We start from the raw sequence: 13,209 nt of genomic DNA, 5'->3' as shown, positions 1-13,209 counted from the left end.
GTGTTAGATTTCTGTTAATCTTATCTTCAGTAGCCCTCCTGCTTGACTACATCATTTACATTTTCACTTTGGCTTATTGCAGATAGAACACCAACCAATAAAGACATTTTATTCATTATTTGGAGCATACTTAATGCTCATTTGTTCCTCTTAGTTCTAAATCTCCATTTTACTGCAAATGTGCCAAAATCTACATTTACCCTCCATCAAAATTAGTGCTTTATTTTATTAACTGGGAGAGGGAAATGGTGATGGGGAGGCAGTAAAAAAAGCCAATTATAAATTGTTATATTTGTTAGCCAATTATAAATGCATATCCGAAGCATAGTTTAAAGAAGATTTCTCAGTAAAAAATTTCAAAGGCACAGAAACAGAAGGTAGAGGGAAGTTTATAACAAATGAGTAAAGGACAGGAATAGTGAGGTCTAACTTAAGGCATCATGGTAATTTATGGAGCCACACTGAGATTCTTAGCTCATTTCTATACTGACACAGGCTACTAGTAGTGTTCTGCATTTTTAATGGATAATAACATTTAAATTCAAAGTAAGTAGTAAACAGAGATGTAAACCCATCCATATCATAATTCAAACACAGGAGGGTCACACTAACCTTGCCAGAGCAGCAAGGTCTAAAATTTCCAAAAAGGACATAGTTACACTGTTGTTAGTATAAAGAGTGGCCCATAAAGGCAGCATTGACATTCAGACTCCAGCACACCTTTGTGTGGACACAACTGTTGTAGGATTTGGCATTGCTTTGCACCACACCCTCACAAACGATTTGGGGGTTTGGCACAAAATGAGGTAAATTGTTAAGTAAGCAAATAGAGAAAAGGAGGGAAGTGATACTGTATTAATAATACAAGTATATTTTTAGAATACAAATTATCTAAAATACCATGTCCTCTGGGTAAATAAGGCAATGAATTATATATGCTAATAATGCATTAGGAAAGTAGATAACAAAAAGTTTACTGAGAGCTTTTGAGAGCTACCCAAGTCCAGTCAGATTTCTGAAACTGTCCTTTGCATGTTTGCAGCACAAAGTGGGAAACCATAGTTTATTTATCATAGGTGCAGAATGAAAGGTAGATTTGTGAGCAGGTAGATAGCATGTCAAAGCAAAAGCCACTAAATACCTGCTAATCAGGTATAAGAAGGAGGAACATTTTTTCTTATAAAACATAGGTGGTTATATTAGAACTGTGTTGCTCTTAGTGGTTCCAGGGACCTTGTTAAAAAAGGTATCCATTCCCTTTATAAACTGTGTTGTAGAAGATGTATTCTAAACAGTGACAACTTTTTTGTTTTCTTAAGGATTGCTGAAGACCCAAAAAGGCAAACAAGTGTGCATGCCTAAATGGAAAGGCACATGTGTGAAGCAAGGTACAATGGCTGAAGTATAATACCTTTACCAGTGTAGGGGTACCAGTGTACCATTAGACTTTCATCAGGTTAGATTTTGCAGCTGTTTGCCCTCCTACCTCTTTGAAGGTGAGCTGAAAAGCTTGGTTTATTTACCTGATTCTGTGACTGTGCTAAATGTGTGTATTAATTGTACACAGCTTGGTTTCCTGATACAATCTTACAAGCAAAATGTAAACAAATGCCCCATTGGTTTTAAATGGGCAAAATAATGTTGACCATTACACTGTTGTGCAGAAAAAATTCACATCACAAGAGGTTTCTTTCCAAAAAGGAGACAGAGGAGTCCTGTAACTTTATTTGTGAACAAATGGAGAAACCATGAGGCATTTCCCATGAGGTCTGTCAAATTCTTGAGTACACAGCCCCGTTATTATCCTGATTTTTCCAGCCACATCACCCTCTTTCTTTCCTCATTGGCTGAGGTACTTGGAAGGTACAAACTTCCCGATTCGCCTACTACATGTACCCCTTAGTGTGGGAAGATGGTTTATAGGGATAGTGCAGAAGGCAATTTTCCTCAATGAATTACAGCTGGACTGATTGCAGAGAAGTGGAGACAGCCTTGCCTGCCCAAGAGGATGGAGGTTATAATATGTCAGCTGGTTGAGAGGAGCTTGAGATTCAGAGTCTGCTGCAGTTTGGGGTGCTGGCTGTGCTGTGAGGAGGAAGGGACATGGGGTCGTGCAAAGGGACAGACAAGGTAAGAAGATGTTGTGTGAGGGACAGACAGGGTTAGGTGGCTGGGTAAGGGATAGCTTGGGGTTAGCTAGTCATGAAGAAGGGAACTCCCGGAGAGGAGAGAAGGAATCAGTTCTGTGTGAAGCAGCTAATGAGGAAAGGAGTCAGTGCTGTGTGGAGCTGCCTATGAGGAAGTCAGAGTTGCCTGAGAGAAGTCCACTGAGAGAAGGCATGAAACGTTTTTAACAAAGGACTGATGATGGTGTCAGTCCAGTCTGTGTAATTACTACGCCTTAGCATGCCCACACCCACACTGCTCCTTGCATAAGATAGCTCTATCAAGTCTTTATTCTTTTTCTCAAACTTCAGGAGTTAAGTACGACTGTGGCTGAGCAGCAGTCTGTGTCAATTAGTACCGTTTTCTGAAACTGATAATTTCTCCCGTTACTTCCTTATCTGCAAGCAGATTCACAGCACCTCTTTGTAAAGACACGTTCATCTTATTCCTTTCAGTGTTATACCTTGGGCTAAACAGCACCTGCCGAAGCGCTGGTTTTTTGAAAACAGTCTATGCTTGCCGCAGTCAAGAGGTGTGGGTCCGAGCGTGGGGAGGGCTCTGCCAGGGGTTTTACAGCGGGAATTGCCGTGGGCGCTCGTGTCTCCCGGGGGAAAGCGGGAGCAGCGGATGCCCGTCGGTGGGGACGCGCAAATCGCGGCGGGGACGGCCGGGAGCAGCGAGGCAGGCGGGCCGTGCCCGGCCCTGGGCGCAGGGGGCGGGCGGGGCAGGGCAGGGCAGCGCCAACACGCCCGGCCCGCGGTGCCCGGGCGGAGGCGGCGGCGGCGCGGGGCTCGGTGCGGGCAGCGCCCGCGGGAGATGCGGCTGCGGCTCGGGCAGGTGCTGCCGGCGCTGTGCCTCGGCGCCGTCTTCTCCCTGCTGTGCTACGCGGTGTGGAGGGGGAGCCGAGGTGAGAGGGGGCGGCGGGTCCCGTCGGTGCGGTGCCGGGGGCACTGGGCTGCCCCGGCTGTCAGTGCGGCTCCGTCCAGCCCGGCAGTACCGGGGACACTGGGGCTGTTCGGCTCCGTCCCGTCCGTGCGGTACCGGGGGCACTGGGCTGCCCCGGCTGTCAGTGCGGCTCCGTCCCGCAGGGCACGGCCGGGGTTTGCGGCGGGTCCCCCGTGCCCTCCGGAGCTGCGGAGCCGCTCCTCTCTCCGAGTGCGTTGGGCGAAAGAGGGACCCATGTGGCCTCGAGGCTTGGCCGCGTGTAAGGCTGAGAGTGCGGGTCTCGCCTGTTCTTCGCTCGGGGTCGTGGATTAACTGCACCCAGGCACCACCTTGCGAAACGGCTTACAGGGTTGGATCCTTGGGGCATAATTTATCCTGTTAAAAATTCCCTCCTAAATTTAAGAAACAATGCAAGTTTCTTTTTAACTTTTTTTACCCCTCTTTTCTCTTTTTTCCAACTTTTTCTAACAAGTATCTTGCATTAAGATGGAAAGAAAAATCTAAATGTGATTGCTGTGACTGTCGCTTTCAAAGTGATTGATTTTATTGTTGAGGAGGATAAAGTATCGTTGTCCATCCTGCAATTGTATTTGTGCCTCACGTACAGTCACTTTTTCTTGTGCATGTTTCCAGGACCAGAATGCAGAGAAAAAAGCCTGAATTTTTTAATTTAATATCTAAACTTTAAAATGATACACTATCTTTTTAGTAGGTTTTGTAGGTGGCATGTTCCAGATAGAGCTACATAAAGACATGTCTAAGATTCTCTGAGGTGATATAGGAAAGACAAAACTGATTATATTTTCCAAAAGGAAATGAGAAGGTCTTTCCAAATAGTATTTCTGAGACTTGCAGACATGGCTTGTTGTGGGTAAGAGAGTGGATCTTTGAGTGCTTCCTACACACACCTTTATAATAGGTTTGGTTTTATAGGTGCAGAAGGATTAGAATATACTGATTAGTAATTTCTGGGATGAACACCACTTTTGCCAGCAGATAATTTGTTTATATTAATTATTCCTGCAACAAATAAAAGTGGTGGTAGAGATCTTGGCCCCACAATGGGATATTGAACAGAGTCAAGGCAGTGCTGATCCTCCTGCCTTTTAAGTCAACCGTGTGGTGGTTTACCTTACAACATTTTATTTTCTTCAGTGGCACTCCTGCTAGGAGTGGGGAAGGAAAAATAAAGGGTGTGTCAGGAGGCTAAGATCCAAGAGATGTCAGAATGAAAACGTTTGTCCAATCTGCAGCTACCATTGTGTTGTCTTGTGGCTCATGTTTTGGGACTCCTCATTACTGACACTACATTTTCATTTAACTTTTTTTTTTTGACATTTCTCTGATGACATTCCATGCTGGACTGTTTTGCTTTGGGATTTTATTTGTTGGGTTTTGTTTGTTTTGGGCAAGAGGGGTATAATGTGTGTTATGGTATATGTGTTGTCTTAACGTCTCTTTCCACAGTTGGCTCCTCCTCCACAGTAAACTGAGTAACTAATTCCTCTCAGATAGTATAATTTTCCTAATTACTATTATTATTAGATCCTGTTTTTTTTAGCAAACTGTTGACCATTGCATATGTGAATGTAGTCTTTAGACTCTCTTAAGGTTGGTAAATCTCACAAATGTGTAATAAAATAGTTAATATTATTAACTAAAAGGGAAAGAAGCAGTATGTGGTGAATGACTTTGTTTGTTTTACTGAAAATACAGTCTTTGCTCCCAAGGGCTGTTAGAAGACAAGCCTTCTACCCTTCCAGAAAACAGCCAGCCACAGGTAACAACAAAAGGGTTGTTACCTTTTTCTACAGAGAAGAGAAGCATTGGGAGCAAACCCACTAATGCTGTGTTGTTGTCACGGGGTATTTGTACTTAAGAAAGTGGTTTGAAATTAATCTTTTGCTCTGAAAACGGGCAGCTATCACTGCTTAGACATAACATTTAAACCTCTGTTTTTTTCCTTCTGCTCTGCTGAATTTGTTCTCCATGGTCATGCTTAGACCACTACAGGAATTTCCACTTCTGATGCATCTCAAACTATGATGTGTTTTCTTTTCTAATGCCCTTTTTACTTAGCCCACCAGTTTCTGTGAGCACTGTTGCAGTTTCCCAGCTCCCATCTCTTTCCCCTCATTTGTCAAATGTTTTCTGGCTCATTTTCTTTCATGCGTTTGTTAAATCTCCCCTAAGGTTTTTTTAACTTCTCTTTTCTGCCCATTGAAATGTTTAGGTTGCTCTTGATTTTTGACTGAAATCTATCTCATTAAGCAGCAGTAGTCTGTGGTATTCCTTCAGGTTTCTGTCTAGTTAATTGTTTCTTGGATAGCAGTGGTTTTGGGATAGTGAATAAGCTTTGTTAAACTAGGACAGGGCAACCAAGCTCAAGACTAGTGGTCTTAAGTACTTCTTATTGATAAGAATATAAATCTTCTTATCTATAAGAGGTATATTCTTCTTATATATATTTCTGTAATATAAAAATACGTAATAGTCCTGTGAAATATTGTTCCATTTGTCTGCAGTCTCAGAGCCTTTCACCCCTTGATTATTAGAAGTTTAAATCAGATATTGGCTCTGTCCCAATTTCTGTGCAAATAAAAATCAGTAGCTTAAGTCAGTGACCTTTAAATGCCTTACAATAAAGGTAGCTTGGGAGATTTGAGTTGAAATATATTTGCTGTCAATGACAACAAATAATTGGCTCTTTGGAGCTGCTTTTGATTATTATGTGCAGCCTGAGTATTGACTTGGAGTTGTGAGACTAAAATCAAGTACACATAACTCAAACTGGCACAGCAAGGAAGATGCTACTTGTTTGTTCACTTAAAAATAAAAGATCAGACTCTACTACAGTCACTAGACTTCAGTTATTGTGGACAATACTGTGTGTATTTTAACTGTGGCTAGGAAGATGTTTTTCTAGTCACTTTTTCCATTGCTTTATAAAGATTAGCAAAGGTTTTCATACTAAATATGCTAATATTTTTGTGGCCAGGAAAAAAAAAAAGGAGCTAAAAGTAATTGTGGAGACAACTGGTAATGATCAGATCTTCAGCAAAAGCTGTGTCTGAAGTTGTGAACTTACCCAAGTTTCATTATGAACCTCAAGTTTCTTCAGAGGAAACAGTATTCCTGAGTAAAAAGAAATTTTGGTGCCTTTGCTGAATACCAGTGTGGTTTTTGTAAGTCACAGCAACAAGGTAAATCGGATCATTTTTTTTGGCAGTGCTTCTTCAGGTTGCACTCAAGGATTACAAGATTAAATCTCTTTGAACTGATTTGTAATGTATTGCTGCCCTCTTCACCTAAATTTGTGGAATACTTTGTCCAAGTAAACTAAAAGTAAGCTTTGCCTGGAAGGTAGGAGAAATTGATGCTCGAGTATGATGTCACAAAGATCTAGGCTTGTCAACATACATGTTGAGTCAAACATGGTGACACTTGAGTTTCTTTAGTTATTCCTTTGAGATGGGATCAACAAGAGAGAAACTGCTCATATGATTGCTTTCACAGAAATATATGTAAGGATCATAATTTTTTTTAACATCTCCATTTTGAATTTGTTCCATAAATTGGGGGGAGGGGGGGGGAGTTTCATCATTGCAAAGGGTTAAAGAGATTTCTGATGAAAGTATTTTTTTTTCCCAGTTGAAATACAGTAATTTACATGCTAGTCCAGATAGCATGATTGCACATTTCTTGTATTTCCAGTCATCTTCTGCTTATGGTGTTATGCTTTGTTTGAGCTATGCAGCCAAGTGCAGGTCCCCAGGAGATTCTGTCATTTGTGATGTATTTCTTTGCAGGTTTCCTGTCCAGTCCCAACTGGCATACTCTGACTCAAAGTTTCAATTAAACAGTGGCAAATTGACAGACTTGACAAGGAAGTCTTGGCTTACACTGCTCTCACTTCAGCCAATACAGCTTATCCAGGTTTCTGAACATGCAGAAGCCAGTCTTCCTGTCTTCTCTGGAGCTGCTAGGCTGTGTTTAACCACCACTTTCCCAGCTTTCTGGTAGGCTACATCTTCCCTGCATGTGTGCATTTCCTTCCAGTGACACTGAGAGCAAACAGAGGTTATTGCACATTCGGGTTTTGCCTCAACATGCAATTGGGTTGTGGCTGAAATGCACAGGGTGATAAGGAAGGAGCTTTTCAGTCCATCAATTGCTTACTCAGTTTCTTTGTGTAGGTCTGCATTTTGGCATTAAAGAAACCCTTCAATATACAACAGCCTCAAATGGTCCACTTAAAGCTTAGTATTTACTTGTCCAAAATTATGTATCAAAATTCACGTCCAAGACATGGAAAAGCAGTTTACTTTTACTGGTTTCAAAGTCTATGAACACCATACAATATCCATTCAATTTCTATATTTTTCATTTATTTTAATAATACTGCTTTCCTATATGGTGATGTTCTGACTGAATGGTTTAAAATCACTTTTCACTGTATTCTAATATAGGAAAAGACTTGAGTCTAAAACGAGGATTGCTTGCCAACATTTAAGAAAATATTATTAAAACCTAACTTGTATTTTTTTTGAAGCAAGTTTGCTTATCTATTTTCAGTTAGTTACAGTATGTAAATTGTTCAGTAAAAATAGTCTGTGCCAAACTCAAGACTAAGTCCATGTTCATTCGACAGCATTAAAATCCAGTTATTAACTTTGATCTGCCTTTAACTCTGTATGTGTTTGTTTTAACACTGAAAGTATTCTGATTCTCTTCCCAGTACGCTCTCTATGGGACTAGAGGAACTCTGTCTCCCCTGTCCCAAATTGCTGGCACAGTGCTTTTCTTTGATGTCCCTGGGTTAATGCAAAGTATGCCTTGCAGCTCCTGATGGGGATGCTGTCAAAGGAGAGTAGATGTCTCTAACATTTTGGAAGACATAAATAATACTGTTCTGTAAGGCTCTAAACAGAATAGTTAAAGGTAATGCATGTTGTTGAATTTAAATGTTTGCCTAAGAACTTGCTGTTCTGACCTGAGACAGAGACATTGTTTGGGGATTTTTTTTTTCCTTCCTTACTCAGAGAGCACAAAACCTGAGCGTGCAAAGCATGTACCAAGGTTCAGAAAGGTATCTCGTATTGGATCAGTTATGGAGAGATAATAAACTGCCAGTTATTGGTGCATTGCATGCCTCAGTGGTTTAATATGCCCCATTAACCTCAACAGTGAGCAGTGGTTCCAAGCACAGAGTATGACAAGATCTTTTGCAGTTAGTGTGCTTGTATAGTTTTCTTTTAAGGCGGCCATTAACCAAATTTCAGCTTCTAAAGGAAATAGTCTTTAGGTATGATAAGCAATGTAGCTTGTAATTGAGAAATAGGAGCAAGATTCACTGCTAGACTTTGAAGTGTTTTCTTCCCTCCTTTCTGCCACTCCAAATTCTCCTTTTATTTTCTTTTCTGTTTGAGTGCTAGGAGGAGATAGTGATGAATTGTTCCACAGCTCTTAGATATTGCCAGAAATCATTAGAGACTAGAAGCATTTATGATCATACAGGAAGTGTATATGTGTGGAGCTAAGTGAAATAATCAGTTGGCTCTGAGAATGAGTATTTGCTTTAGAGACTGGTATTGCTGCTAAACAGTTTCAATTTTCAGTGCAGGAAGTTTTGTATTTATAAAGTGTATCTATTAGGAGATAACACAAGAGCCCATTTAAAACCATTTTAAATGTTGCTGTTTTAGAATTACAGTATCAATGGGTCTATCTGCCAAAGTGCAGCTAACAGGAAAGCTACAGTAGAGCTGAAAATTCACTGTGAAAGCTTTTGAGTGCTGTCCCTGTGTCCAGGAGGTGGCTGGGTCTGCTTTTGCTGCCATGGCTTGTGGCTGGTGTAGTCCCATTGACTTTTCCTAGAAAGGAAATTCAGTGAAGCACTCTTAGCTCACCAGAGTGGTTCATAGAATCCCAGAATATGCTTAGATGGAAGGGACTCACATGGATAATTGAATCCAGCTCCTGGTCCTGCACAGAGTCACATCCTGTGCCTGAGAGTGTTGCTCAAATGCTTTTTGAACTCTGTCAGACTTGGTGCTCTGACCACTTCCATAGGTATGCCAAAAAATTTAGCTTGTTTGGGTTCTAGCTCTGTAGCCTGATGCCTTGTGACAGATATTTTCAAATTTGAAATCTATTTCAATATATTTTTTATATTTTATATTTTTTAAAGGTAGTCTTTGCCTGTTTTGACCTTCCATTTGTTTTCTGATTTTTTTTTTATTCTCCAATTTTCTTAGGGAAGCCTACTTTAATCAAGTACAAGTGTCTTGTTGCATGAAGCTGAAATAAGCCAGGTTCCCTCTCCCTTCAGCAAAGCTAAATTTATGTTCATAGCTCCATAGATATGAATGCCTTTCTTGCAAATCAAAACATTGACTGTCAAATTTTAGGAAGCATTAATTTGATAGGATTTTATTAAACATCCTTTAAAATTTTAATGAGGTAAATTATAAGAGACATTATGTTTGTTTGTTTTTCTATCCACTTTCTTCCTAGATGTTTTAAACTTCAGTCTTCCAAACACACATTTATTGATTAAATTAAGGACTTGTATTTAATGGAAATAACCCCCCTGTTTATCCAAAATGCAAATTAATTCCAGTTTGAAATACCTCTGCAAATCCTCACAAATTTTCGTGACCTCTGCATTTTGCTCATAGTGTCTTTTATAGATTAGAATCCCTGGGAATTTGCTTTTCCAGAGTGACAATGGTGAAAATCCAAAGATAAAACTTAGCACAGCCCACAAATAGAATGGGGGAAGTCTCTAAATAACAGCATCTAACTAGGAAAATCAACAAACCCAACTAACTAAACCACAACAAGACCAATAAAAGATGCAGCATTATAAAACATCTTAAAATGAGGCAGAAGTCCCCTTCTACTTTCTTTACTCTCTGCTTCATATTAACCACCTTTAGTAATAGTTCTTAACATATTCCAGGCACCTTGTAACTCATTGATGAAGAGTGAATGCTTTTAATATCTGTTTTATTCTTAATAGCATTTGATACACAAGAAAAGCCATTACATAATTTTACTTTTCCATGTGAAAAGGGTCATCTTGACTTGTTATTTGATGAAGAACATAGCACCTTCCCCTGCAACTTGCTGTCTTTCACTGACTTTTTCCTTTTTATGGATTTAATATTCTTGGTTTTGTTTTCAATTTAGCTGTACCCAGCTGTGCTGCCTAAACTCTGCCATCTAAATACTCTTCCAGACTCCTGAATAAACCTTATTTTTTATGCACTTTGGTGGTGTGATCTTCTGGACCATCTTCTATTTTTTTTTTTTACTTCATCCTGTCATATAAATCACCTTTTAGAAAATAAATTGTGCTCTTATTGCAGGAGATGACTTAGATATCAACCAAGACCAGTTGCTGGTGCTTCAGCAAAGACTATTGAATGCTGAAAAGGAAAATAAAAAAAGATCACAAGAACTGAGCAGTGCCCTATATGAATTGAAACTTCTAGTTGCAAGAAGAATGAACATTACAAAATATGACACAGGTTTGTAGGGGTTTTCTCTGTTTTGTTTTTTGTTTTGTTTTTTAGGACACCAACATGTAAAGTTTAGTGATCTGGGTTCTTCCCATTGTTTAATTGAACTTTTTAGTTACTTTGCCTTGCAGACTGTTGTACATCTCTATCTGCACAGTGTAGTTACATACAATAGATTGACAGTTTGATTTTAGTCACCAAAATAAATTATGTAGTTGTGCAGGATCTCTCTTCCTCCCTGTTGGGACTGGCAAAGCTTCTTCCCTGAGAAGGGAAACTTCAAGAGGCATCTCTGTGGTGGAGGCATTTCACAGTGTACCCCAACTTCAGCAAGAGCCTGGGTGTGATGAAAGTGTCATTTAACAATCCTTATTTTCATTCAGTACAGCAGGCTGATAATCAGACTAGAATAGAGAGTGAACCAGGACTGTTACAGGGGAAGAAAGAACAAGGTCCATTTCTTCTTTGTACAGTCAGAGTTGTTTCTTCTCCTGTTCTCACCCTGCCAGGTTTTGTCTGTTTATCCAATATTAATTCATTGGGACTGTTCAGACATGCATAAACAAAGGGCTGAGCATTGCCAGGGTGGTGGCCTTAGGAGCTTTAGAACAGTCATGTTGTCAACCCCCAGTAACCCCACATACTGTGGGCAGAGTTACTGCCTCATGCACAAAACAGCAGCAAAGGAGAGTGCAAGTTCCCCCTCCCCCTGCTTTTGAGTCTTATTGGAGCCAGCTAAATTTCACAAAGTATTAAATCTCTCAGTTCACAGGATTTAAGGTAGAAATGTCTTAAAATCACTGAATAATTTTGCATTTACTTACCCTTCTGCTTCCCATTCCAGCCATGTTTTATTATGCAACCAAAACTGAAAGTTTTATTGTAGTCAATGGAACTAAACTCCTTTGTCCAATACTTGATAGGTACTGCTTCCAAACAATGAAGGAAAGTCTTGAACTTGTGAAGGTGGTGTCTATGCAGCAAAATTCCAGTATATTTACTGGCTTAACAGTGTGGCAGGACTTGTGGGTCTCTCTCACACACCAAAGTCTGGGCAGATATAGATCATTGTTTGGAGGTTTTTTAAACTGTTTTCTAACTTTCCATCCCAGTCAATAAATGTTCTGTTGCTTTCATCATTATTTTGAAGTAGCAAAGAGAAATAAAATTTCCTATTTTCTCTCAACTGTTACAGCCTTTTGATTCTTGAATAGCTTTTAAAGGTCTGTATGTGGTTATTCTTTTTACCATAGGACGTTATAAACTGAACTTTTGCTTGAGCTGTGAAAACCATCATGTGTTACCTTTTGGGGAAAGCATTTGTTTGCTGCCTTTAAAATAACTACTGTGTTTTAAGAGGACTCAATCCTGCAAGTGTGCAGACACAGGGAAATACAGATGGTATTCCCAGGATGTTCAAGGTTGGAGCTCTGCACCACCACCTGAGTGGGAAGGAGTTGTACTGGGAAATTCTCAATTTAGTAGAATGTAACATATTTGACATGTAATCACTCCTGAGGAATAGTTCTGATTGAATAAGCTTGTGTATGGTAATCTGCCAGTGTTCAGCTGAGCAAAGCAGGTGAAGGAATAGGTTTCTCTGCTCATTTATTTATTTTATGTGTATTTCTGTTCTTGTTGTGTCTTTAAGTTGATATGAAATGGAAAGAGTTAAAACTCCCCGTGCACCTTACAAATTTGTACTACTATCTCCCTCACCTTCAAGAATATGAAGATGCAATTTCCCCAAATGTCATTTTTGGGCAACAGAGAACTGGAGGTAAGAAATAAAGTTTGGGTTCTATTTTCTATATGTTTGACTTTTTTATTAATTTATAGCAACGAAACATATTCAAAAGTTTGGAAAGGATTTTCTCCCTTAACTTTCTAATGTTGCCAAACGGAATTGTAATGGCAATAGCAAAAGTACTTTAAAAATGCCCATCCCTATTTCAAGTCTTTATCTTAAAGTATTCTGAAAACCTTTTTAAATATCAGTAACAATCTTAATTGAAAGACAAGATTATTTTTTGTTTTAATCATATTTTCGTATGGCTAAGATGCAGTAGCTGACATTTTTTTCCCCACAAAATTAGTATGGATGAGGAAGCCAAGATGAATTTACAATGCATTCAGTTTGCCAGTGTGAGAAGCAAAGGGAGAGGTAATGTGATCATTTAAAGGGGATTAATATATCTTCAATGTAGCTTTTTCATCCACATGAGAAATCAGTTGGCACTTGTAGAAATCATAATGAATTCCAGTGAACTATAATACAAATTTTTAAAGCATTATCCTAACTGTCATGTGACAGGTAAAAGGAACATCCAAAAGTAGTAAGCAAAGAAGAAACAAGTTAACCATTTTCCTGAGTTTTGTGTTTTGTTGAAACTTTTCCTTTTCTCTAGGGTTCTTTTATATGAAGAAATATTGGCAGTGTTTTTGATTTAACAAAAATAACCCTTAAACCCTGGGCCATGCTGATGACAATAGATAACTTTCTACAGCCTACTTATTAGTAGGTGAAATTGTAGCAATGTGATTTAGTGTTGTAGCTCTCACTGGAGTGCCT

The 13,209-nt window shown here is 39.5% G+C and overlaps 1 protein-coding gene across 2 annotated transcripts in view; it reads left to right on the top strand.

Moving 5' to 3' along the window:
- Positions 1–2,905: 2,905 nt before the first annotated feature.
- Positions 2,906–13,209, top strand: part of MGAT4D (MGAT4 family member D) — a 30,690-nt gene continuing 20,386 nt past the window's right edge. For both annotated transcript variants that reach the window (XM_056490525.1, XM_056490524.1), the window contains exons 1-3: positions 2,906–3,073; positions 10,485–10,646; positions 12,289–12,417. In XM_056490525.1, coding sequence (XP_056346500.1) covers positions 2,983–3,073; positions 10,485–10,646; positions 12,289–12,417 — 382 coding nt within the window. In that variant the 5' untranslated portion in view covers positions 2,906–2,982. The remainder of the gene's footprint in view (positions 3,074–10,484; positions 10,647–12,288; positions 12,418–13,209) is intronic.

Source organism: Oenanthe melanoleuca, chromosome 4 (genome assembly GCF_029582105.1).
Source record: "Oenanthe melanoleuca isolate GR-GAL-2019-014 chromosome 4, OMel1.0, whole genome shotgun sequence".
NCBI lineage: Eukaryota > Metazoa > Chordata > Aves > Passeriformes > Muscicapidae > Oenanthe > Oenanthe melanoleuca.
Note: the sequence above shows the minus strand (reverse complement) of the source record. Positions and strands in the feature narration are given on the sequence as shown.